General features: G+C 42.3%; 1 protein-coding gene across 1 annotated transcript in view; it reads left to right on the plus strand.

The window, feature by feature from the left end:
• Positions 1-1,228: 1,228 nt before the first annotated feature.
• The window catches only part of SLC1A1 (solute carrier family 1 member 1), a 55,952-nt gene continuing 32,609 nt past the window's right edge, over positions 1,229-24,571 (plus strand). Inside the window, exons 1-2 of the mRNA XM_064438235.1 lie at positions 1,229-1,485; positions 15,918-16,058. Coding sequence (XP_064294305.1) covers positions 1,395-1,485; positions 15,918-16,058 — 232 coding nt within the window. The 5' untranslated portion in view covers positions 1,229-1,394. The remainder of the gene's footprint in view (positions 1,486-15,917; positions 16,059-24,571) is intronic.

The following is a 24,571-nucleotide window of genomic DNA, read 5'->3' on the forward strand; positions in this document are numbered from 1 at the left end:
GCCCTTCCCTGTCTCAGCAAGGTACGTATTTATCTCTTTCCCCAAGCTGTCACCCAGAACAGCCAGATCTATGTGAAGAGGAAATGTGACAAGGTTGCATTTGCAGTTTTTGCTCATCTACCCCAGGCCTTAGTTACCTGGTCATCACAGACAGATAGCATGCAAACTTTACTAGCCTATGTTTTGGAACGGATGGTGCCAAGTGTAATTAAATAAGATGTGTAATTAAATAAGATAAATTAAAGTTTATTTCTGCACTCGTCTTCATGTCATTCAGCAAGACAACAGCAGGTTTGTTTGGGGTTTTTTTTGCCTACATTTACCAATTGATCTCCAAGTCTGAAAACCATCATCAACATGTTTGTAAACAGATATTGAATACCCTACCATAATCCTACAGCGACCTGGGTCCCAATACTATACACGCCCTAACCACGCCTATGGGTGGGGAGGGGGAAGGAGACTGTCATCAAGGAGTTGCATGGAGAAATAAATACTTCACCATTTTAGTATTTAAACTTACCAGGATAAAACCCCAGTGGGAAATAGTACAACCCATTTTTGTACTCTCCACCCCCAATTTTCCCACCAGGAGTACAGGGCAGAATATTTCCCCTATTTCTGTTGTTTCGCCTCTTCTTTTAACCAGAGATTTTCCCCAGCGCAACCGCGGGTGGCTTTCCAGCAGCCACCAACACCCAGGACCAACTTTCCTGCCTGGAGGCGAGCTCCCGACAGCCACAGGGAGGTTGCCTGGGCGGCGGCGTGGGACGCAGGCCTCGCCATGGGACAACCTCCCCACTGGCACGGGGGCTGCCAGGCGTGGCGGAGGCTGGCTCGCACGCCGACTTGGCACAAAACCCAGCAGCCAAGCCCAGCCCACCACAAAGGGCACAGCAGCGGGGAAGCACGCCGGGGCAGCGTGGTTTGGGCACGGTAGCCCACCAGCCGGGGGGGCGGGAGTCAAGTCTTCGGCGGGGCTCACCAGCCACCTTTGCTCCTTCCTTCCCTCCCCTCGCCCTGCCCTGCGGGCCGGGGCTGGCGGGGCCGGGCAGGCGAAGCGCTCCGGGCAGCGGCCCTGGGGCGGAAGGCGGGAGGATCCCCTGCCCGCCCCTCGCCCTGGCCCGCTCCCCAGGGGCAGGCTGTCCCCAACGCACGGCGCCGGCGGGCAGAGCGGCCAGGGGACCGGGCTGGGGGGCGGGGAGGCGGGGGCGGGCGGGCACGGCGCGTGGCGGGCGGAGGGCCGGGCTCCCCCATTGCCAGGTGAGGTGCAACGGCTCCGCCTCGCCTGTGGAAGCGCGCAGCAGCGCGGAGCGCGCGCAGGCGGCTCGGCTCGGCGCGGCTCGGCTCGGCGCGCCCCAAGCCCGCTACCCCTCCCGCCGTCGCCCCCCGCTATGGCGAAGGCGGGCAGGAAGGGATGCAGCTTCCTGGGCTTCCTGAAGAACAACTGGCTCCTTCTCAGCACGGTGGCCGCCGTGCTGATGGGTGAGCGGCGGGGGGAAGGCGGGCGGCTGGGGGGGAGCGCGGCGCCGCCGCCGCCCCCCGCTCGGCCTGGACCGGCACGTTACGGCCCAGCCCGTCGCAGGGCCGGCGGAGCGGGGCCGGCGGCAGAGCGGGGCCGGCGGCGGAGCGACGGGCATCGCCGGGGGGGGCTCTCCGCCGCCGCGGGAGCAGGCACGGTCGCGTAGGGCTGTGTGCTCCCGCCGATGCCCTGAGGGGTCTGGGGCTGCCCTCCCCGGACGGCCCGCAGGCCGGCTGGCGGGCTCCGGGGCCCGGGCGTCGCCTAGCCGTGGCCGCGGGGAGGAGGTCCGCAGTGGCACGGTGCCTAAAACGGGGTCTCGCGTGGGTAAAGGCCGCGCCTCCCAGCCATCGGGTCGCAGCGGGGTGCCCGGCGCCCTCTGGGCCGGAGATCCTCACCCCACCACCCCCGCCTGCGTCCCTCCAGCCTGTGTGAGAAAGGTCTGGTAATTAGGAGGGTAAAACTGTGTTACGAAAAACCTGCGAGCGCGCCGGATGACTGTGAGCCCTTCGTGCGTGGGCGCTGGAGGTCCCCCAGGGCCGCGTTTGCACACCTCGGGCACACCGCGGCGTCCTGGGCCGGGATTGACCGGGGGCGAACAAGCCGGGCTCCCGGCCCCTGCCTTCGGTTAGTCTGCAGGATGGAGCCCGGCTGGGGTGGAGGCTACTGGGCAGGAGAGCGTTGGAGTAGCTTTGGGGTGCTTCTGGTGGCCTAAGCCAGCAATGCAACTGGAAAAGTTTGGCAATACCACCCAGCTTTCAGTGCGGTTTTCAGGGGTGTCATTGTAAAGATATGAAGATTTCTCTGCTTGCCAACAAGTTTCTGAAGGAGGAATGAGTTGAACACCATCTTATTAAGAACAGGTAAGCAAAAGGGCCAAGAGAAGCAGTCAAAAGAGGTGGCTGAAGAGACTTTTCCATAGGACATAATTTTGGTGCTGGTTTCCTCCTGGTGAAGCAAACGGAGCTTCCTTGGCATTCTTGCTCCTGTAGAGAAGAGCTGCTTTAAGTACTTCATTAACAACACTTGCTGTTTGATGGGTCTCTTTCAGATGACTTCTGCTGATTTGAATTTTGGCTGGAACATTTCTATTTCTGTGTGTGCTTGTTCAGGAGAGAATTATTCTTTTGGAATGCCACTCAGCTGTTTATGAGCTGTGATCAGAGGTGCACTTATGTAGACACATGTTTTTTTCTCCATGCATTCAGTATTTGAAAGATCTCAGTTCTTTTTAATCTCTTCAGTAAGTGGAAAGATTTTTTGTGAGTTCCATGTATCAAGTGCTAAGGGCTTGTTTTGAAAATCTGGCTGTAACAACTGGAGGGTTGTGTGTATGTGTCTGTGTTTGTCTGTGTACAATTGCTTTTTCACGTACTCGCATCAGGTACACTTCTATGAGTTGACATACTTACTTCCCAATTACAGAAGTGGTTCAGAAATGTTCCCCTCTCATTATCCTCAGTGAATGTAGGTAGAACTGAAATGTGTGATGTGATCCTACAAGCTGATAATTCTGAAGTGAGATTTCCCTGAGAGCCACAGAGCCTGCCAACGTGGAAACTGAGGGGACAGTCTGACCCTAATTCCCCTAATGCCCAATGGGAATTCATAGTGAGAGAGTGACAGGCACCCAAATACCTCCTGTGCCTTTGGATTTTTCTACCTGCTGCACAGTAATTAACAGTCTAGAACTCAGGGGAACTCTGTAATGTGGCAGAGAAACTCTTCTTAAAAATTCCTTGGGCTTTGGACCAAATTACACTTTGCAAGTAGCTATGTATCTGCTGCATTTTCAATATTTCTTGGAGGTGAAATAAGTTACACAAGGAGAACAGTGAAGCTCTGTAAGGATGGCTCAGTTGAATTGTGTGTTTATCTTTTTAGTACAGCTTGAGGAATGTTTGTAATATACCTCGAGCCCACAAACCCTTCATAATTTGCATATTCATTATTTTTTAATATACACTAGGAAATTGCTCTGAGATTTATTAATCTGCTTAGTTTGGAGGAACAGTTTAGCATTCATGAACAGAAGAGTATCACTTATGATTCTGAAAGCAGCAAATATGTTTAGACTTTTCAGAAAAGTGTGTGTGGATGAGGAGTGGGAATATCGAATGCAGCAAGCTATGAAGTATACTGTGAAAGCTGTCCAGCAAAGTGCCCGATATTCCAGCACTATCATATGGAATCATGATTTTTGCTCATCGTTATCAGAGCCATGTTCAGCATCCTAATGAGATGTGCTTATCTCTGCTAGTATCCTTACTACGCTGAAGTTTTCCCTGTCCTTTCTTGTGCCCCTCTCTGACAAGAGGAGACAGAAACCCCTCAGAATTCCAAGCACATTCCTTCAAGAGTAATTATTTTGTGTGTTGTATTTGAAGTATTCAATCATTTGCCTGTCATTTACATTCCAAAACCATTGGAATTTCTTTTATAGCAGTTGTGGGGGGAGGGGAATTATTTAAAACCTGTACACAAAATATCTGGAGAATGTCCATCTTTTTTAGTGAAAACACCTGTATGTATTATTCAAAGAAAATAAAACTCGAGACTAAAAAGGTTATTTTTCATACCTTAGTAGAGATCCTGTTTCAGACCACCAAACTGGCACGAGGACACCCGTGAACTCAGATTTGGACTCTGACTGAATTTCAGATTCCGGGCTAATTCTGAAGCTTGTGGTTTGTATAATTTCAGTGATAGATTCTGATAGATCAGGTAGATATCTTGCATCTTTTTGCTCCACTGGCCTTACTGAGCCCAAAGCAGCTGAGCTAGCAGAAGCAGTTCAAAAGTCAAGTTACCCGAAGTGCTTCTTCAGCCTGTAATAAAGTAAGTTATATTGGTTCCAGTTTGTACAATCAAGTCAAAATAAACCAGAAACATCCCTGAAATTTACTCACCCTGAAACAAGTTTCCAAAGGACAATTGCAAAGGGAGAGTTAAGTCACACTTCATAAGATTCTCACAGGGCATCTATTTTTTATCATCACTTTGTCTCTGAGGGGTCATTGCTGCAATGCAGCCAAACCAGTCACAAAGGTAAAACGCTGATGATGTGTAAATACTTACCCATTCATTAGTGTTCGGGTCATAGCCTAATAGCTTGTAATCCTGGGTCATTCTTCAGCAGAACAGCTTTTTTTCTAATGGTAGAAATAAAAGTGTAAGTGATTTGAGTACATAGAGTCTCAGGCTTTGAGTTGCAGTGGCACATTATGCTAAAGCAGAGATCTTTTTATATACTCAGAGAATATATGCAAATAGGTTGCAATTATTTTGAATACTTGTATTTTTCAAATCTGCTAGACCAATATCTTTTTGTAATCGTTCTGTGCTTGGGGAAACACGATTCTGAGGGTTTCAGTTTGCGTGAATTTGCAGGTTACAAGTACTTTTACTTGTTGCTTAATGGGGTCTGTCGGTCACTTCCTAAACAAATTCAGAACTTCAGATACCTGTGAGCCTGCCTGTGACTCTGAAGTTGTTGGGGGTTTTTTTTGTTGTTGTTTAACATTTAGTGTGTGGGACGCTGAAGTGGTTCAGATATTCATGAAGAAGGTGTGAGAAGTGCACTCTTGAGATCGATACAGGCACCGGTCACGAGAGGTCGTGAGTGGCGGGTGTCCTTTCTCCAGCCAGGCGTAGAACGGTGTGTGTCAAAGGCGTGGAAACGCTGCTTCCGTGCGAGGCTGCAGTGAACGTTTTTGCTCCGCCAGGAGCTTCCTTCCCGCCTTCGTCCCGCCCGCCGACGCCCCTGCCGCGCCGCTGGGATCGCGGGCGGGGCCGGGTTCGGCGGGAGCTGTCCGAGGTGGCCGCCCGGGAAGAGCCGAAACGCGGATCTGCGGGAAGCGGCGGTGGGGGGCGGCGATGAAGTGGACGGGGTGGGGGTGGGGGTGGGCGAACGCCTCCTGCGTGCCTGAGCGCCGGATCTTGGCACCTCTGAGCGAAGGGAAGTGTGTTCAGCCGCTGCAGGATCAGACACCTTCCTTGTGCGGTTCCCTTGGAAGATTGAGGTTACCACCAGACCTCCTTTTCTCCCTGCATTTGAGAGTGAGATTGAGCTATACGGAGTTCCTATCTGTAACACCAGCACTGAAGAAACTCTGAGTGGTGCAGCTATAGCTATTTGCCAGGATTTGATGAGTGCAGCAACAGCTTCTGTTTTGTGCCCACTGGTATCACCCCAGCAGTCCAAATGCCAAAAATTTATTCTCTTTCATTTTAATAAAAATTATTATTTTAAATTATAGTATTAAGTAATAATATCTCCCTGTAAGAATATTTTTGTTCAAAGGTCTGTGTTCCAAAAAGAAAAAAATTTGCCAGGTGCATTCACACCTGCTAACTGTAGCTGGAAAGGCTGGGCTCCCTCTGTAATTAGATATGAGGAGATTTAAGAGCTGCTTTTAAAAGCACTACTATTTTAAAGTTCATCCATGTCAGTGATACAAAAATTCTGTCTTTTGCTTATTTTTCTCTTTTTCTATCCCCAGAACCATAGGGTCCTGGGGTGCTAGATTGATTCCACATTCTTTCTGCCATTCAGGGTGATTCTGCAGGGTGAAAACATACCTGCATAACACACTTCATCCAATTTTCCTTCGCGGCGTAGAAATAAAATGACTTGTAACAAAGTGTTGTACTTTAAAGATCTGTTAAAGGGCCATTTCTCTCCATCTAGCTTATATAAAGACCACCACTGATTACAATATTTTATCAAGGTTTTATGATCCACACTCCCTCCAGATGTTTCCCCGATATCTTTCCAGTGGGCCAAAATGCAGCCCAAAGGGCTCTTTTTCAGAACTCCACCCTGTTAACCCATTCTAAAACTTATGCAACACAAAGACAAGGGCAAAGACTTGGGCACGAACACACACACAACTAACAATTACTAGCACAGACACAATAACCACTACTACTCCCACCGATAACAAATGCCGACATAGGCTGATCAGAAATTTTCAAATACACATATACCATACATGTAGTGTATATCACACATGTATATGTAAACCAAAATCAGATACAAATGCACAAACAAATGACCGTAGTAATCAATTGATCAATACAATCATGCAATGTAATAACCAAGTGATTAATACAAATCGTACATGCAATTGTATGCTACCCTGCGGAGTTCTCACGAACTGCGACTGATGGGTAGCTTCAAATGACCGGTCCCCAAAACAAAAAAAAAAATGCCTTATTCTTATCAGAGGTCCTTGTCTTGCCCCCACACGGATCCGCTGAATCAGGGAGTCCCTCCAGAGAATTCTCTGGGGCCAGCCAAGGGAGTCTCAGACTCAGGGGGTCCTGCAGGCGGACAGAGATGGTCCCATCCGGGTTGCCAAAACTGATACAAAAATTTGCAGATACTATCCTTCAAAGTCAGAACCTCCCCGTAAGAAGAAGTGGAGTATCCAGAAAGTTCCCAAAATAAAACTCAATAGCAACAAAGTCACTATTAAGTAGACATCCTTTATTACAGCGCTGGGCAGCACTGGGGATTGCTCCACCATGAGTGCTCCAGTGATTTGGTAAACTTCCAAAGATTATATGCTGTAAAGTCATACATAGTCATAAGGTTCCTGAGGATTTATTAACATATGCAGAAATTCAATCTGCATGCATAGTTGTCTTTTTAGAGGTCTTCGGGGGTCCTCCAGTGGTCTCCGATGGTCTTCCTCACCTATCCGATGGTTGAACTTCGGGTTTCCTTTGCCTATATATAGTAATTGAATTGGCTCATCAGTCCTTTGGCCTTGGACTATCACAAGAGGCTGATTTAAACTAGTTCCTCGAGTGCTTATCTCGGCACTGATGTCCCGAGTCTGAGTCTGTGTTATCAATGAATTTACGAGCTTATTCAAGATCTTTTTAATCCTATCAGGCACCAAGTGGCATTCTTCAAATACCTAAAACTATCTTTGCAAGGGAGGAAACCACAAGAGAGCAAGGACGCTTACAGTTAGGTCTGAGTCAGGGACTGTCAGGGGTTTAGTCCTTTCATCAGAGCAGTGTCAGCACAAGCTGACATTACTGGAAACCCACCAGTGCATTCTTACAAGAATTAATGTCTTGCAGGATGAAGACAACAACAGAAGTTAGTTACATTTCAGTCTGTTGATGGCCTCTCACCATGCAGAAGGCCACCTTGAGTCCAGGGAGCTCACTGTACTCCTGAGGCTGGGAAATTTCATTTGCAAATGTAGCCTGCGGCCTCTAAACCCCATAAATCTGTAAACTCAGTTTCTCCCAGTAAGTTGTTTCTGTCTCTGACAAGTGTAATTTGAAATTAAAAAGCCCATTCTGGTTATGGAGTAAGGCTTCACTGTTTTTCATTTCCACCTCCACATACCTTTACCAAAAAGTGTCCTATTAGCTTTGTTTAGGCTGTCTTCTATGTACCCTTTCTCTTTACTTGCACAATACAGTGTGGCAGTTACAAACAATGAAGCAGGTTAATTGCCTCTTGAAACACACTAGCAAAAACAGCTCTTTTCTTCACAGCAGGGAAAAAAAATTAAAGATAATATACTAAAGTAAAGGAATTATTACCCTGTTGGTTTCTGACAAGTGTAGTTGTAAAGCAAACATCTGATTATTTTCTTGAATTCTGAAGCATAATATTTTATTAATCTTGAATATACAGCAAGCAAAGATCAGACATCCTGAATTAACTGTAGTAGCATGGAAATTTAACAAGACTGGTTTCTTCCTGGTGTGATTTAGAGCAGGACAGATGATACCTGTGACTTTTTATGCCTCTTTAGAGAGTTGTGATGCTTATCTGTCTGTTCTTCTCTGTCACACTGCATACAACTTGATACAGGATGGGTTCTGTTCAGGAGTGTGTGAAGCCTAACAATTCTGAAAGAATGTCTGAATTTAATTTTAAAGACACAAAGTAAAATGCAGAATGGCCAACAGTTTCATCTGAGAGTGTCACATACTGCTGAGGATCAAAAATGCTCCAAGCCAGAAATTCAGCCACCAAAAGAAACCAAAGATAACTGGAGTTAAACATGGTGCCTCTTTTGCTCTTGAGCTGTTTTGAAGCAAAGAAAACCTAACTTTAATATATTCTTCTGGCATGTAAAGAGTTTTCCTATTGTCCCTGTATTTTGTGTCCTGTTTTAACATAAAGCCTGGGTTTCACTTTGTGTAAATGAAGTGAAACTATCACTACAGCTGAACTTTTAAATAAATGGAGCTTTGGAAGGAGTGAGCCAAAGGTCAATTTACACTCTGCAAAGCCCTAAAGCTGCCAAAGTCAATGAAATATATCTTTCCGTTTGAAACAATATCACCAGCAAAATATTTACTGTTCACAATTTCCCAATGTTATTTAAGGGAAAATACTACAGTGTAGTCACAAAAAATTTTTTTTTGTTTTCTATTTACATCTTAGCAAATCATAGACACTTTCTTCTTACATACCCCAGCAAATAGATAGTGTTCAGGTTGAGACTACTCACAAAAAACACTTGCACTCTTTGCAAATCTACTTGTTTGTTTGTTTTTACAAAAGCATCATAGGATTTGTGGAAGGCATTCTTACTTATGGACCCAAACAGTATCTCAAGGTGTGGCATGACGTCTGTGTCATATATTATGCTGAAGATCAGGGCTATATTGGCCTTAATGGTAGACAGAAAAATAAACCTGGAACACTGTTCCATGTATTGCACATTCCATGAGAACCCAATAGCATGCCAGAAGATTAAACGTGATGTCATAAATTCTGTGGGTTATCTAGAATCTAAATATTTTCATAATATATTGCTAAACAGCCACTTTTTGGTCCTTTCATGATTTTGTAACCACAAACAACCTGGCCTTACTTAATCTGAACTATTTTTCTACTCATATCTCTGATTTCTCAAGGCTTTGTTGTCTTCATTAGTTTCAGAATAATGATGTTTCTGCATGCCACGATCTATCTGTCTCTCTTTAGTTTCCACTAAACTGCCCTTCTGGCTGCTTATCTCAACTTATTACCATCAGAACTGTTCCACTGCCCTTCCAGCAAGGGGATAGGTAGAACAGCATGTGCAGTTTACTGTCCTTTCCTCTCATCACAGATTAAAACAGAAGCTGTAAAAGGGTCAGAATCTGGCAGATATTCCCAATTAATAGCCTTTCACCTTTCTTATACCATTGCCAACCATTTAGTTTCTTAAGCGTTTCAGGGGTCTTAAATGAAGATGTATTTGATGTGCTCTATTGAGCTAATATCTCTTGGGCTATACAGGATGTACAAAGGTGCTTGTACAGCTTTGGAGTAGCAAGCAAATGTTGCCGTCAAAAGAGGTCCAAATGAAACTACTATTTTATAAAATTGAGTGGATTTGGAGAAATGGAGGAAGCAACAAGACCTGTACATATCTGGATGATTGCATAGGTCATAGTTAAAGAAGGCACCCAAGTTACAGAAGGTGGGGTGAAGGAGAACAGTAGTGGTTTTAGAACTGACAGCTGAAAGGGATCATGGGGAAGGTCTGCAGAAGATGAAGGGCAAGTTACTGTTGTCATATTACATTTCAATTTTACTGTAATACACAGGAATATGAGATAGGAAGATACCTCTTGGGTATCACATTTAGTCAACTGCTGCATCAGGTTACACCATTTTATATAAACTTCTGTAACATATCATGCTCCACCTTAAAGCTGGATAGGCTTCTTGGTGCTGCACATCCTCCTAGGAAGCTATATTGATCAGTCTGATTGTTGAAACCCTTACAATCTCCAGCCTAAATGTATTCAGGTTCAATATGCATCCATTTGTTAGAACATTGCTTTTTCTCTGCTATTCAATTGTTTTCTGCATTTCTGGTTCACTCATCCCTGTTGGACAAACTAAGCTCTTTAATATCCTTTCAGAAGGTAGGCTCGTCATTCTTTTCATTGCTCTACAGACCACTTTTGCGTGTGTTCCAGTTTGACTTCACTCTTCCTGAAGCCTTCATCAGTTTCACACAGTATTCCCCCAACAGAACAGGTGCTTTCACCGGGACACATCCAAATTCATGAGGAAACGTAGGTTGTATAGCTGCTGGGAAAGAGCTGTCATTTTCCCCAAATTACTTAATTTACAACATAATCATTATAATACTGTGCTTATTATATTAAGGTTATAAGTACTGTACTTCACAAATCTAATGAGTGATTTGTTGAAAAGATGTGAAAGAGGCAAATTGTATCTCTGATACAATTTAATTTATCTTAACAGAGTTAAGGTGTAATCAAGGAATGAATTCTTCACCGCACCTCTCTGTTTTTTTCTGTATGTTAATGGGCTGTTCCTATAGGTAGGTTCTGTACAGCAGTTCTCGCTAGTGTAATGAGATATATATATATAGGTGAAGCATAATTGGAAAGTTGTTTTTTTTTTCTTCAGTTATATTCTTCTATCTTGGCTTTCTCAGATAGAAGTTACATCTGCATATTGAAAATATTTGGAAGATATGTACATGTGAAATGAATCTACAGCATATTTAGATAAATGAGAGGAAACTAAGAGTCCAGTAGGAGACACTAGTAAATTATCAAACTGCTTAATGATCGTCACATTGCTGTTCTGGGGCAACACTGGTTCAGCATTCAGCAGAACTGTGGTCACTCATAGTCACAGGAGAATGGCCATTGCTTCCCTTTTCTTGGCTGAATAAAATAACCGCCGTTGGTTTGACCAAGGGTGGGGTGGGTCCGGTGCAGGGCTGCATTGCAGGGAGGCTGCTCCACCTTATCAGTGACTGCTACGGACTGCTCTGCATTATCAGCCCTACTACAGGCTCCCACAGCACAGAAAGCAGGAGTTGTGTGGCTTTGCCAGTTGCAGCAGCCTTCACACCTCCTGAGTAAGAGGAGTACCCCACACTGGAGTAGCTGGTTTTTACCCCTCTGGCCAGTGCTCCACCTTGTCTTCATTGCTGAAGGTCCATCACAGGGAGTTACTGTCCACCCGAACTTCCATCACACTCCAGTCAGATGACAGTGTGTCATTTATGTGAAGGAATTTACAACCGCTGCACCCTCAACAGGTTAATCAGAGAGAGGGCACAGGGGGTCTCATCATGGCAGAAGAATGAGCACACCTTTCTCCAATACATTCCTACTAAATGTTTTTCAGTAGACCAAGATCTGACTTGGGAGCTTTCTTTTTCTGGAAGATTTCTGAGAGGACTTCTTTTCATGTGTCTTTGTAAGCAAGCTGGTAGTCTGGGCAACACCAGCACCCAGAGAGTTAAGATCGGTTGCCATGCAATTATACTGCAGAGACTCCAAATCCTACCTCAGTAGTTGCCTGCAATTTTCTAAGAATCTTGGGTTTTTCAGTATGTTTTTTTAGAAGGAATATTAATTGTCAAGCAAAATGAAAGACAGTAAAATGCATAACGTTAGAAAATATTTAAAATAACCCAAAGACAGCTGAATTAATAAGCTGAAATAATAAGTGTATAAGTATTATTATAAGTAAGAATTTCTTCTACACCCTCTATTTTAGTGTTCTGTAGTTGGCACTGTGTATTTCTTTGTAGTTAAGAGACAGCCAGTGATATTACAGAAACTCTAGAGAGAGCAGAACAAAAATTGATTTTATAAAATATTACAAAAGGACTCAGACTGTATCACAGACCACAAAAATCTTGCCTGCCTATGCTGCAATTTTACATGTTATGAATGAATATTTTGTATTGTTTCAAATTAAGTCAGTGAACTTTGTTTGCCAGTGCCGTGCATCATCTGCTGTGAAGATAATGCAGTTAAGACCCACCAAAATGATAGAAGTAATTGTATTTTAGTCTGTCATGTGAAGAGTATATCATGTGAAACAGTGAAGAGCTTAATCACTTTGTTAATAGGACAATCCATGTTGCTGCAGTACAATTGAATAGTATCAAATTTGAACCATGAGAAGTGCCCACATTATTTTTTGTCTTTCAACGCCATATCAAAGCAAAATTCCTATAATTCCCCCAGTGTCTATCAGTATCAGCCAAAATCACTAACTCTGCTCCAGTGAAAGGGAGTGTCTACATGCTGGAATTATAAGAAAACAGGAAAAATAAATACCACAACTTTTTTTTCAGAGAGGGACATAGCATAATTCAGAACAGCTCATTTGATAAAACAGATTATTTGTTCTCCAGAAATATACACTGGATTTCTTTTCTCATTGTCTTTATGGTTCATTCCCATAAGTGGGAGTTGAAGGTGATGTGCTGTTCCTGCAGTGTCATGCACACTGGTGGAGTGAGAGCTCCCTATCAGTTAGCACCATGCATCCCATACCAGTGTTGTCACCCATGAGTGCAAATAACGTTAGATACCAATTTTATCTGGTTTAAATTCTCTTTCAGTGAGAAATAGAACCAGGCATGTCTGTTTGTGGACTTCAGTTATTTGTTTCTAAATTGTGAGTTGGTTTAGCTGTGAGTGAAGGTAAAGAAAGTAAAGGTGCATAGTACGTGCTCTCTTGTTATCAGAGAGATAATAGAGATCTGAAGAGCATCTAACCCATAATGGTAATGACGTAAAGCAAGTAATGCAGTTACTTCATACTGCATGTCCCAAACAGATTCAGCTACTCAGGGGTTCTGAGTTTTCAAATTCAAGATCTGAATTGTGTTGACCCCACGTAGTAATACAAAACAGGCTTCAGGGTTTAACCATCACTCACTGAAAAATTGTAGTCTCCACATCTGGTGCTCAGGTGGTTGCTGAGGGGACAGCGCTTTTTTACAAGTTTACAATAACTGTAGGACAATCTGTGACACTCCCCATGTGTGCTAGTATAGATGAGTCCAAATGGAATTTGTTTGAACAGGATGTGTGCTTCTTTTCCTACTCATTTCCAAATACGTGTCATGAATTGTAGCACAGTACTTGAAGAAAAATGTAGTAGCCCTATAGTTGTTCCCGTGCGAATATTTTGCATTTTTCCTTAGGCAGCATTTCAGAAACAACAGCAATATGCAAAAAGACATATTCTAGAAGTAGGGCAGATTGTGATAAGTAAGTGTTCAGCAGATAACCAAGCGTCACAGAGTTAACTTTGCAGATATGCAGGACCTACAACATAATGGTCCGCCAAGACACATTTTACTTCATTACTGTGGTTCACTTACTGTACACATGTACACAAGCCAGACTCTTTCTGCCACCTTATTACACACAGCCATCATCTCTTAGGGTCTGGAAAGTCTCAGGCTTGACAGATGTGATGGATTGAGTGCTGCATGCAGTGCAGCCAGTTGCAGGTGCTATCCCCTTGCAGTGCTTCCTGCTCCCCTTTCCCTGGGTAATATAATAAAAAATGGGCCATCTCATACAGAGGAAGCACGTATTCCCTCTAGCTTTTTATGCTGGGACTCCTGGGACTACCTGGATGATGGGTGCCAACAGATTTCTCTTGATGCGCTCATTTTCAGCAATTTTCTTCTGCTCTGTTTTTCTTCTCTTGTTCTTCTCATCCTCACCCCTCACTTCTCATAGTCTGCATTTACAGCCGTTCTTTGAAGGCCTTTCTTTCTTCTGTTACCAAGCTTGTAAAAAGACTACATAACTACATGCCAAGGAGTCAAGGCATGTGTTGCTTCATATGGATTCAGACAAGAGAACTGTCCTGTGGCCTCTTCATGTTTTGAAATCCTAGGGTCCCAGGCTGTACCTTCCACTTTTTGTGTCAGTGGCTGCTGGGAGAGAAAATGTAGACACCATGATATGCAGCATGTGCTGTACTATGCAGAGTTGCAAGGAGATATTTGCCATAGAAAATTAAATTAAAGACATGGAATTGTATTGTTTTTTTCCACCTTCATTCTTCCCTTCTGCCCAGTGTCGCAGAAATCTGGACCTTGAGTGGTACATGCTGTTGAGCTGTAAGTAGAGGATTGCTGTTGTGTTAGAAATCATAACCTGACTTAGCCATGTGGGCAAGAAGGGCAAGCGAGATGGAATGGAAAAGAAAGAAAAACAATTTAGCATGGACAAGGAGAAAGGTAGGGTGGTTGAAACTGAGGAAGGAGGAAGAGGGCAAGCAGGAAAAGTGGTGTTTTGCTCTTTCAAAAAAGGCAGAAGTAAATTATTCCATAAATGAAAAAGAGAGAAATTAAAAGAAAGGAAGAATCCTAATATATGGTAGAGGCTTTGCTACTATAGGGTGTTTTGTTGTTGTTAGAAGTAATTGCATATGTGAGAATTAGTTTCAGAAATGGTGGGATATCAGCAGCATTCATGTAGAGAAATTAACATTTTATAAGACTCTAATCTATACTTGCTTAGGGCTGCGGTAATCAATGTGATGTTAAAAGCACTGGTGACCATATGAGATACCTTTATCCTCAGCCACACTTCCTTCTGTGAATTATAATTCCTAGGAAGAAAATTCCAGTTGAACTTGGTTATTGAGACAAGGATCAAGAAGTTCGCTATATATCCATTTCCAGTACATAAGCAAATTTATACTGCTGACTTTCTAACCTTCTCTCGTTAGTGTTACAAAATTGTATGTGAAACAACAGTCATAAAGCTTTCTAAACCCTGATGATCACATTTCTTAAACCAGTGATTTTCATTTGGAAATCATGTTGAAATAGAAAATAAAGGTATTGCCTGTCAAACTGAAGAAATTTGTCTTTTGGCCTTTTATTTTCTTTTGGCAGAACTCTTATCTGTGATTTGTCTCAGAAGCTAGAACTATCTCATAATTTATCTAATCCAAAGATAAGAGGAAGTACGATGGTGCCTTGTGTTGTGACTCAATCATTGATTGTACTTATAGTCTAGTATTTTGTAGATTGGTCATGTAGTGGACTGCGTGTGAAATATGCTGCGTGTATTTTTGTAGATAATTTTCCTGGAAATTATTAGGTTAATTTAGTGATTGTGGTCACATTCTTTTCTAATTATGTACAGCAGCAATTACTGAAAGTATTTCAACAATACAAATTAACTATCTAAAATATTTATATCATATTACTTTCTTTAATGTTTGGTAGTGTTTATACATTATATTAATTTTTTTTTTTGGCTTTCAGTTATGGGAAACTACTAGAGCAAGTGAAAGCAGGTAAAAAGTCACTGCTGAACTGGACTGATAATCAGAGAGCATAGTCAAGATTTTCCCAAAGATGTACCTAAAGACATCCTCCATGTTCAGAATTATGTGTGCTATTACTGTGTCTATCATCAATATGTAGAACAGAAAAGGAAATATCTAGTCTCTAATTTGCTTTAGAAGTTCCACCATGGCTGTAAAAATGTGTCTGTTGCTCAATTCTTTTGTTTTACTGGTCTTCTCCTATTTTTCCTCCTTTTTCCTAGTCTCTCTACTATAAATTACTGCTAATTTGTGTCACATTTTTAATGTGCCTTTTAGGTATTGGAGTCGGTGTCCTGGTACGGGAATATGGCAAACTCTCTAACGTGGATAAATTCTACTTTTCCTTTCCCGGGGAGGTGTTGATGAGAATGCTCAAACTCATCATTCTGCCGTTAATCATATCAAGTATGATCACAGGTATGACTGGTAATGTATTGTTAGCTGATGAGATTATCATTGTGGTTTAACTTTCTTTCTAACAGGAATAACCTTTAAAAACAATTTGGTGGAATTCTATGATGAGTAGTATAGATTGCATACGTTTAGGTTAAGCTTTTCTTTAATGAGACTAGATTTTTCTTTAATGAGACTAGATTTGGAAGGTTTAGCACCATTATCTGGTAATTAAGTTATGAAGAGCTGTAAGGTAATAACTTATGTGTTCATAGATTCTTGTATCTCTTTCTCCCTGTTTTCAGGAGAGCGTTAAACTGTTGCAAATTGCAGGCCCAAAGCTGCAACTGCATATTTTCAGGTGCAGAGTTAACTATTATAAGTAGTCTTATGGGGCCATTTCACAAGAAGGGGAGAGCTGATCTTATAGCTTACTGTCATAAAAAGAGGAGATTCCTCACCTACACTTCTCTGGTCTCAACAAACTCCCATGAGGTACCTTGCATGAGCTCTGGCATTTGCTGAATCTTTCTGTGAATCCATTCAATTCACTGGCCTGACAGAAAGCTATGAATTAGAAACAAAAAACCCAAACATTTTGGTGTGATTGGTTCAAAGGAGTTTTGGGGAAGTGCAAGAGAGTGGTAAGGGAGACTGTGTGGCCAGGAAGGGGTTATGGAAAGAAGAGCAAAGCTTCCCTCTTTTGGAAGAAGCAGCAAGCCGTTGGCTGGAACCCCACCATGGCATGCTAGAATTTGCTACAGCTCACCCAGTAGGGAAAATTTGGAAAGATTTGCGGGACAGAGCCCAAAACGAAGAGACAGAACTGGATGTCATAGCCTTTCTGGCAGGGAAGAAAGCCAAACAAACTTGTCTCTATTCTTTAAGCCTTTTCTGAGGGCACAAGTGTTGTGATTATTTTCTTTTCACTTCCTACAATAAATCAGGACACATTTGTCACTATGCTGTCCCTTTTCATCTCCACAAAGCCTCTGTTTTAGGAATGTATTCATGTCCAGGTGTTTGTTGTTTGGTTGGATGGTCACAGAAATAGATCAGACATTTGACTGCAGAGGAAAGCATGTTGTGATCAGAAAATGGAAGGGTAATATCGATCATGCTATGAAAGTCCTTTCAAGAGTAGGGTATTGAATACAAACTCCCAAGCTCCTCAAAGTTTATGGCCAAAAATATCACTAATTTCAGCAGCGCACCCCAAAGTGGGCCTATGACAAGAAGCACAGAGGGAAGCTGCCAAGGCCTTTGGGGCATATCTGTGATACATGGTGACAGGAACCCAGTGTTAGAATTGCAATGGAGAATGTCAAGAGCTGCAAGATGGAGACATCCAGAAAGGAAAGCTGCAAGAGGCACAGTGAGAAATGGCAGCAGAAAATAGTCAAGGAATGAAGGGAGATTAAATACTTGTTAGTATGTAAAGGAGTGAAGAACAGAAAGTTGAATAAAAAGGACTTGGTACTTTAATTAATAGTCAGGACAGCAGCATTTTTATATGCAGGAGGAAATGAGACAGAAAGCAAAAGAAAACTTAACTCTACTTTCATCCTATTGAACTTGCGTCTGTGACAGGAGATATACAGGAAAAGCTGCCCAGATAATTCTTTTTTTGAAATAATATTCAATTATTTCTTTTTTTGAAAAAGCTTTTATTTGTGAGTGAAGTTGGGCCTGTGTCTTCAGAAATAAATGCTATAATTAGGATAACTATGAAATGAATTATTTACTAAATGTATCCCTGTCCAGCATTTGGGAGGGGAAACAAGAATCATGCTGTCAAAAATTCTGTGCTGCTATTTAATGTCTAACATTCCAGTATGAGTAAACTGCCTTTATAACTACTAACAGGAGCTTGGATTTTGAAGACTGAAGATTGCCGGAGTTAAATTCATGTACAGAGATGAGAATGAGATGCTCTAATTCTGACCTTAGCATATCCAATTTACATAGAAAAGAAGGGCTTATTTCCTCTACACTTCTGTGTTAGGTTTTTAGGCAAGAAAAAGGAAACAAGATTGATCAACAGAAGCTACTTCAACAGAATGTATAGAGTTTTGCTGCTCTCGAAGACAAAAACAGTAGATGCCTGTGTGCAAGTAATGCTGAAATGTGTGGCAAGCAAATGGACCAGGCATGTCCCTGCATGATGGTTTTCACTGTCACCGGCATCCTTCTTCAGGATGTTGATGAAATATTTTGCCTCTTGTTAAAGAAGTGTTGTAATCTTCCAAGCATTAGAAATGCACATTTGAATTGAATAGGTAGGGCTGTGTATAATCATAAAGCATACTAGTAATTTTTTCTCTTTCACACGGAGTCATACGGAATGGTTGATGTTGGAAGGGACTTCTTGAGACCATCTAGTCCAACCCCCCCACTCAGGCAGGGTCAGCTAGAGCAGGTTGCCCTAAACCATGTCCAGTCAGGTTTTGAATATTTTCAAGCACAGAGATTCCATGAACTCTCAAGGCAACATGTTTGACCAGCCTCACAGTAAGAGAGTGTTTCTTGTTCAGATGAAGTCTCACTTTTTTCAGTTCTTGCCTGTTGTCTCATGTCTTATGTCTGGGCACCACTGAGAAGACCCTGGCTCTGTATTCTTCATTCCTACCCATCAGGTATTTATACACATGAATAAGATCCCCTTGAGCCTTCTCTTCTGCAGGCTGAACAGTCCCAGCTCTCTCTCAGCTTCTTGTTATATGAGAGGTGCTCCAATCCCTTCAACATCTTTGTGGCCCTTTGCTGAACTCACGCCAGTAAGTTAATGTCTTTCTTGTACTGGGGAACACAGAACTAGACACAGTACTTCAGGTGTGGCCTCACTGGTGTGTTGTGTTTAGGGGGAAGATCACCTCCCTCCACATGCTGGCACTGCACTTCATAATACTGCCCAGGAGGCTGTTGGTCACTTTTGCTATGAGATGTTGCTGTCTCACGGTCAGCTGCTTGTCCACCAGGACCCTCGGGTCCTTCTCTGCAGAGGCATGTACTGGTGCCTTGATTATTCCTCCCCTCATGTAGAGCTTTACATTTAACCTTCATGAGATTTCTCTCAGATGAATTCTCCAGCCCATCCAGGTACATCTGAGTATAACCATCTCAGGTATCAGCCACTCCTCCTAGTTTTGTATCTTCTGTGAGCTTGCTGAGGGACCGCTCTGCCCCAACATCTGGGTCATTCATGAAGATGTTAAATGGTGCTGGCCCCAGTATAGATCTCTGGGGAATACCAGTAGTGATTTGCCTCCAACCAGATTTCTGCTGGTGATAACAACCTTCTGGACCTGGCCATTCAGACAGTTTTCAGTTCACCTCACAGTGCAGTTATCTAACCTGTACTTTGTCAGTTCATCTATGGGGATGTTATAGGAGACAATGTAAAAAGCCTTGCTAAAGTTGAGGTACCAGCATGACCTCTTTGCAATAACAAATTTTAGCACCAAAGCACAATTCACACTTTCAAAAAATACTGTAAAGAATGGAAAGAGGAGAAGAATGAAAAAATGAAGCAGAATCCAGGATGTGTCTTCAGTTATGTCTGCAAACAAGACAAGCACCTCACTGTTAGTAATCTCATCATTATTGACTATATGCAGGACATACAAGGATAGCACTGCAACATGCATGCTGGCTGTCCTCTGTGGGACCAGATGTGTTCTGAGTATGCACACGTCCTCAAGATTTGCGTATTAGGCAGACCCATATAGGGCTTATATACAATGATCACAGCTGTCAGACTTCTCTGACATGCTTACATGCTGACAGTCTCCACATGTTCAGATGCTCAGTGGCAGGCACTTAGGCACGCAATGCATATGAAGTTGCTACATTAGAACTTGTGACAATGCATCGGCTGGGCCTGAATGACTGTCTTTTTAGTTCACAAGCTAAGGCGATGCTATTTAGCTCACCATGACAGAAAGTTAAACATTCAGTTATGTTATTGTGCCTTTGCTGCTGCTAAGAGTATGCACAGAGGTAATTGTAATGGCTTGTTTGGTGCATAATTGTAACGAGACCATGGTGCTGGGTCCAAAGGTATCTAGGAAGTTTTGATGCCTATGGGAGGCTATTTTGTAAATGTATGTCATTCCAAAATACTGGATTTTGGTGACTAGTAACATTTTTACACAGGAATCACCAAGATGTTATTGAAGATATGATCTGTAATTTTCTTTTTTAGGATTAGAATGTCTTAAAAGGTAATGTCACATGAACTTATATGCTTTTGAGACAGTGAGCTATGTACAAATGCACATCCCATGACCAGATCCCTGTCCATTTGGACATAATGATGTAAATCAAGCCCACAGCAATGACAGTGATGGGAGTAATCATTCCCTGAGACTCCAGGAATTTCTGCAAAATTTAGACTATTAGTAATTTTAACTTGTTGGGGGAAATGCTGTCTTAGTGGAAGAACTCTCAGTGACTTCTTCAATTAGAGCAGGAACACACTTAGCCCACTTTCAAATTGAAAAGGCAAAATTCTTGCTCTTTGGTTAAATGGAGGGCTTTGTAGAATGTGGTTTTCCTTCAGAAACTCAGTTTCTCAGGGTGCAAAAGACAGAAGGCATTGTTCACATACATATTTTATGTGGCATACAAGTTGCAATTTGTGGAATTTTTCCACTGACCTGCTTAGAGGCTGAATTGTAAGCTAGTAAAAACACTAACATAAGCACTAAGCATTTATTTGTTTGGAAAAATTTGAAAAGGATGGTTGATAGGTCCTTGCTTTGGGGACAGAAGAGTCTGACTAGTGCCATGTTCTTTTAAATTATTCTTAGTCTACCTCAGAGTCGAATTTTCTTTGTTCTCTTCTTCTCGTAATTATTTTAATGGATGGCAGATGAAAGTTTAATTTATTCTGACCCATAAGCCCACCACTGATAATTCATTTCAAAATATCTAGCTCTATTGCATCTCCATGTGACTTCTATCTCTCAAATTAGCTAATTGTACACTAATGCATCATTCATCTGAAGGAATTATTTGTATTTTCTGCTTCCTGCTGTAGTGGCATTGGAAAATTGAAAGTGAAAATAAAAAACCTAGTGTGTTATTCAAGACAATTGCTATGACATCCAGAACTACACCTGTACTAAGTGTAGTACTCCACACCCCAAATCCACTTCCTTTGAAGTAATGCTCTAAAAGAAATGATTAGGCAAATACCAACAATACATTACTTTTCGGTGCCTTGTAGGGGGTGAGAATTGCGAGGAATCTCATGTGTGCTTCCTGGGAGTTTTGAGGGTTATATCTAAGCATTCAGGGAGTACTTAAAAGCCTGTAAAATGTCTTTGAAAGTTTTCAAAATTGACAACTCTAGTTTTATTCAGAGAATGAAAAATCTCTAAAATTGTGCAGTGTATTTCATCACACGTCTGCATACTGAGCAGACTAGTCCCCTTTAATCACTTTTAACCACCTTTTTCAAGGACTGAGATTCACAGGGTATGTAATAGCAGTAAGTGTTTGCAAATCTATTTTCTGTCTGGATCACAACAGGATTTAGGCTGGAGAGAACTGTCCAGTTTCCTGGAGAGTTATTCCCCTGTACTTGGATACAAGCTGGGGAAACTTACATGCCTAGCCTGGAGCTAAGTCATCAACACAGTGTCTGGCCTTCTTTCCTGCACCTAAGTCCCATGTTGGTAGCTAGGGTGAGGAGGTATGGATCTTACCCAACACCCACAGCCCTCCAGATTCTACCAAAGTGCCACGGCTCTGCTTCCCTTCTCTTGTCATTCAGTCCTTCTAAGCTGGGGGTATTTCAGACTGCCGGTCTCATTTTCAAACTACAAGCTGCGGACCATGATGTGGAAGTGTTTCTTGAGGGCTAGAATGCTTTCTGTCAAAAACTTCCTCTAAAAGCTGGAATCACATGTCTGATAAATGACCTTTCTTTGATGATGTTTCCAGGGTTACCCATGACAGAAATCTTTGCTGTGTAGCAGTCATGTCTGTTCTGTTTTCTGCATCATGCTTTGGGTGAAAAGATATGGCACATAACACAGCAGGTTTGTGTCTCGGATCTCAATATTGATGACATGATTTTATCAGCTGTTCAACATCTGTTTTAAGCTCTAGTGTAACCTTTCCCCCAATTATTATCTCTTCTCCCTGATGAAACATTAAACAAGCTCTTCCTTACATTTCTGACCTTCCCTGTACTTCTAGTCTTCACAGGCACCTCCAAAGAGGCTAGAACAGATGCATAGGAGTTTCCTGGCTCATAAATTTGTGCACGGTCAGCTATGGAGGACACCAGAATTCCTTAAAGTAATTGATGAGGTATTTGTAGGTTACATACAACATACCTCAGGAACAGTGAAAAAAAGACAGTATCAGTTGCCTTTCTGAGGGCAGGTGTGCGTGAGGTATAAATACAAAAACTGCCTTACCACGTGTCTGATGATGCTCCAATAATTAGGGTTCCATTACTATAGAAATAAACTCTTCCTTTACACCAGGGCCTGCTTTGATTACTGCTGCAGTACTGTCTGAAGCATCTTGCTAGTTCCACCTTTCCCAGTACCAACTTAACACTCTTTTATTTGTGCTTCTTGCTCATAGCACAAAGATAATGATTCAACAACGAATCTGGCTTATTCTAGATGACAATGACCTATTAAACTGCATGAAAGAGAAAAAAGTCTCAGTGAAGTACCTGGGCTATGTCACTTTTCCCATTTGCGGAGGCCATTGCTTTCTCTGTGGAAAAAGGATGTTGAATCATGGCTGATAGATGGGTATCTTGAATAGGTTATTCATTCTTTTCCGTTTTTCAAAGTTAAAGTGTCAGTTTCCTACCTTGGATCTATGTTTTGGAAGTTACAAGTTTGCTTTATCACAATGCCACCAAGTTTGGTGAATGGAGACAAAATGTACAAAATGGGATACAAAAGAGCTGGAATGCGATGAGAAAAAAATCAGAGTATTAATCAGCTTGTTCTTATTTCTCATGTTTATCTTTGAAAGTCAGAACAGTTTAGACTTAAACAGCCTTTTTTTTTTTTCCCCTCCACTATATTAGTAATTGAAGTTAAAACACACTAAGGCTGTTCCATTAGATATAAAATGTCCACAGATTTTAAAGTACTGTAAAAGAGCACAGGCAAGGAAATAGTGGAAGAACAAATCTCTTTCGTTTCCTTTAATGCAGGGCTTCCAAATGAATTTTCCTTTGGTATCACCATTCATGGGGTGGCAGCTGCCTCAGCAGTTCCCATTTCTGCAAGTCCAAGAAGCGCAGAGAGATTCTCTTTCACTGAGGCACCCTGAACAGGCCCTGTGCATCATCAGCAGGCACACTAGTTTCCACTCCTTGGAGAATCCCTGGTCTAATTTAACGTACTCAGAGACTATCTGTTGAGATATCTGCATGTTCTTGGCTTGTTTTTCTATGTTTCTGAAGCCAAAAGAACCTGCAAGAAAGCAGGTGCATTGTATAATATTAGTAAACTAGTTATCTGGGCTTAGGCAGGAAACTCACCTTGTCCATTTGTATCATTGAAGTTGTGCAAAGGACAGAAAATGTTACACTACTGTTAATGAGTTTTGCCTTCAGTTGTACTAAGGAATGCTGGAGGTCCTGTCCCCACTGTACATGTGCAGTCATTGAGGCAGGGAGGACTGCAGAGTCATGATCTATTAATGGACAAGGCTTTGTGCCCATCCTCTTCAGATTATTTCTATCACAGTCATCTACTCCTTTCTCATCAGTATCGGTTGACCTTATGCAACTGAGACAGCCCCTACATTATTTAAGGTTTTAAATTATAGTAATAAAACTTCGAAGTGCACTTCTGGTTTATGGAGCATGATCACCACCAGCTCTCAAGGGCAAAGAGCCCCAACACAACAGCCGTTCTGCAGCATCGGCAGTCACTGCCTCCTGTCCCAGCCATGTCACCTGGGGGCAGTGCTGGTGGCACTGCTATGGATGGGTCTGAAGTGAGTTAATGGCTTCTGCTCTTCTGTTCTAGAGCTTAGGATGTAAACAACAATTCCAGTATATAAAACAGATTGCATTTGTTTTTCTCTGTGTGTGGACATTGTGATCAATTAAAAAATGTAGTGTAATGTTTAAGTTTTATTTTTAAGAGTCTGGAAGCTAAAACTTGTTCACCTGTATGTTTTACCACCAGTAATTTTGAGGCAATTAAAGTACTTTCAGCACTCCAGGTTTTCTGTATTCACTCTATACATATTTCATCTGCAACAGTGCAGAGGCTATATTTCTGCTACATCCATGAACTGAATCTGATTTCTCCTAATGAATCTTGCTAGCCCGTCCATCTTGCCAGATTGATGTGTCATCTTCCGTCCTTATAAGCTCTTACTATATTCCACCCCAGCAACATCATATCTCCTGAGAAAGGCATTAACTTGAGATTATATAACCTTTAAGAGCTTTCTAAAGGAAAATTAGAATTTTCTTACAAGTGATACTGTTTGCAAATAAGAGGATGGAAGGCAGTACTAATACTTTCTTTCTATGCATGTAG

The sequence above is a fragment of the Phalacrocorax carbo genome, chromosome Z, assembly GCF_963921805.1.
Source record: "Phalacrocorax carbo chromosome Z, bPhaCar2.1, whole genome shotgun sequence".
Classification (NCBI taxonomy): Eukaryota; Metazoa; Chordata; class Aves; order Suliformes; family Phalacrocoracidae; genus Phalacrocorax; species Phalacrocorax carbo.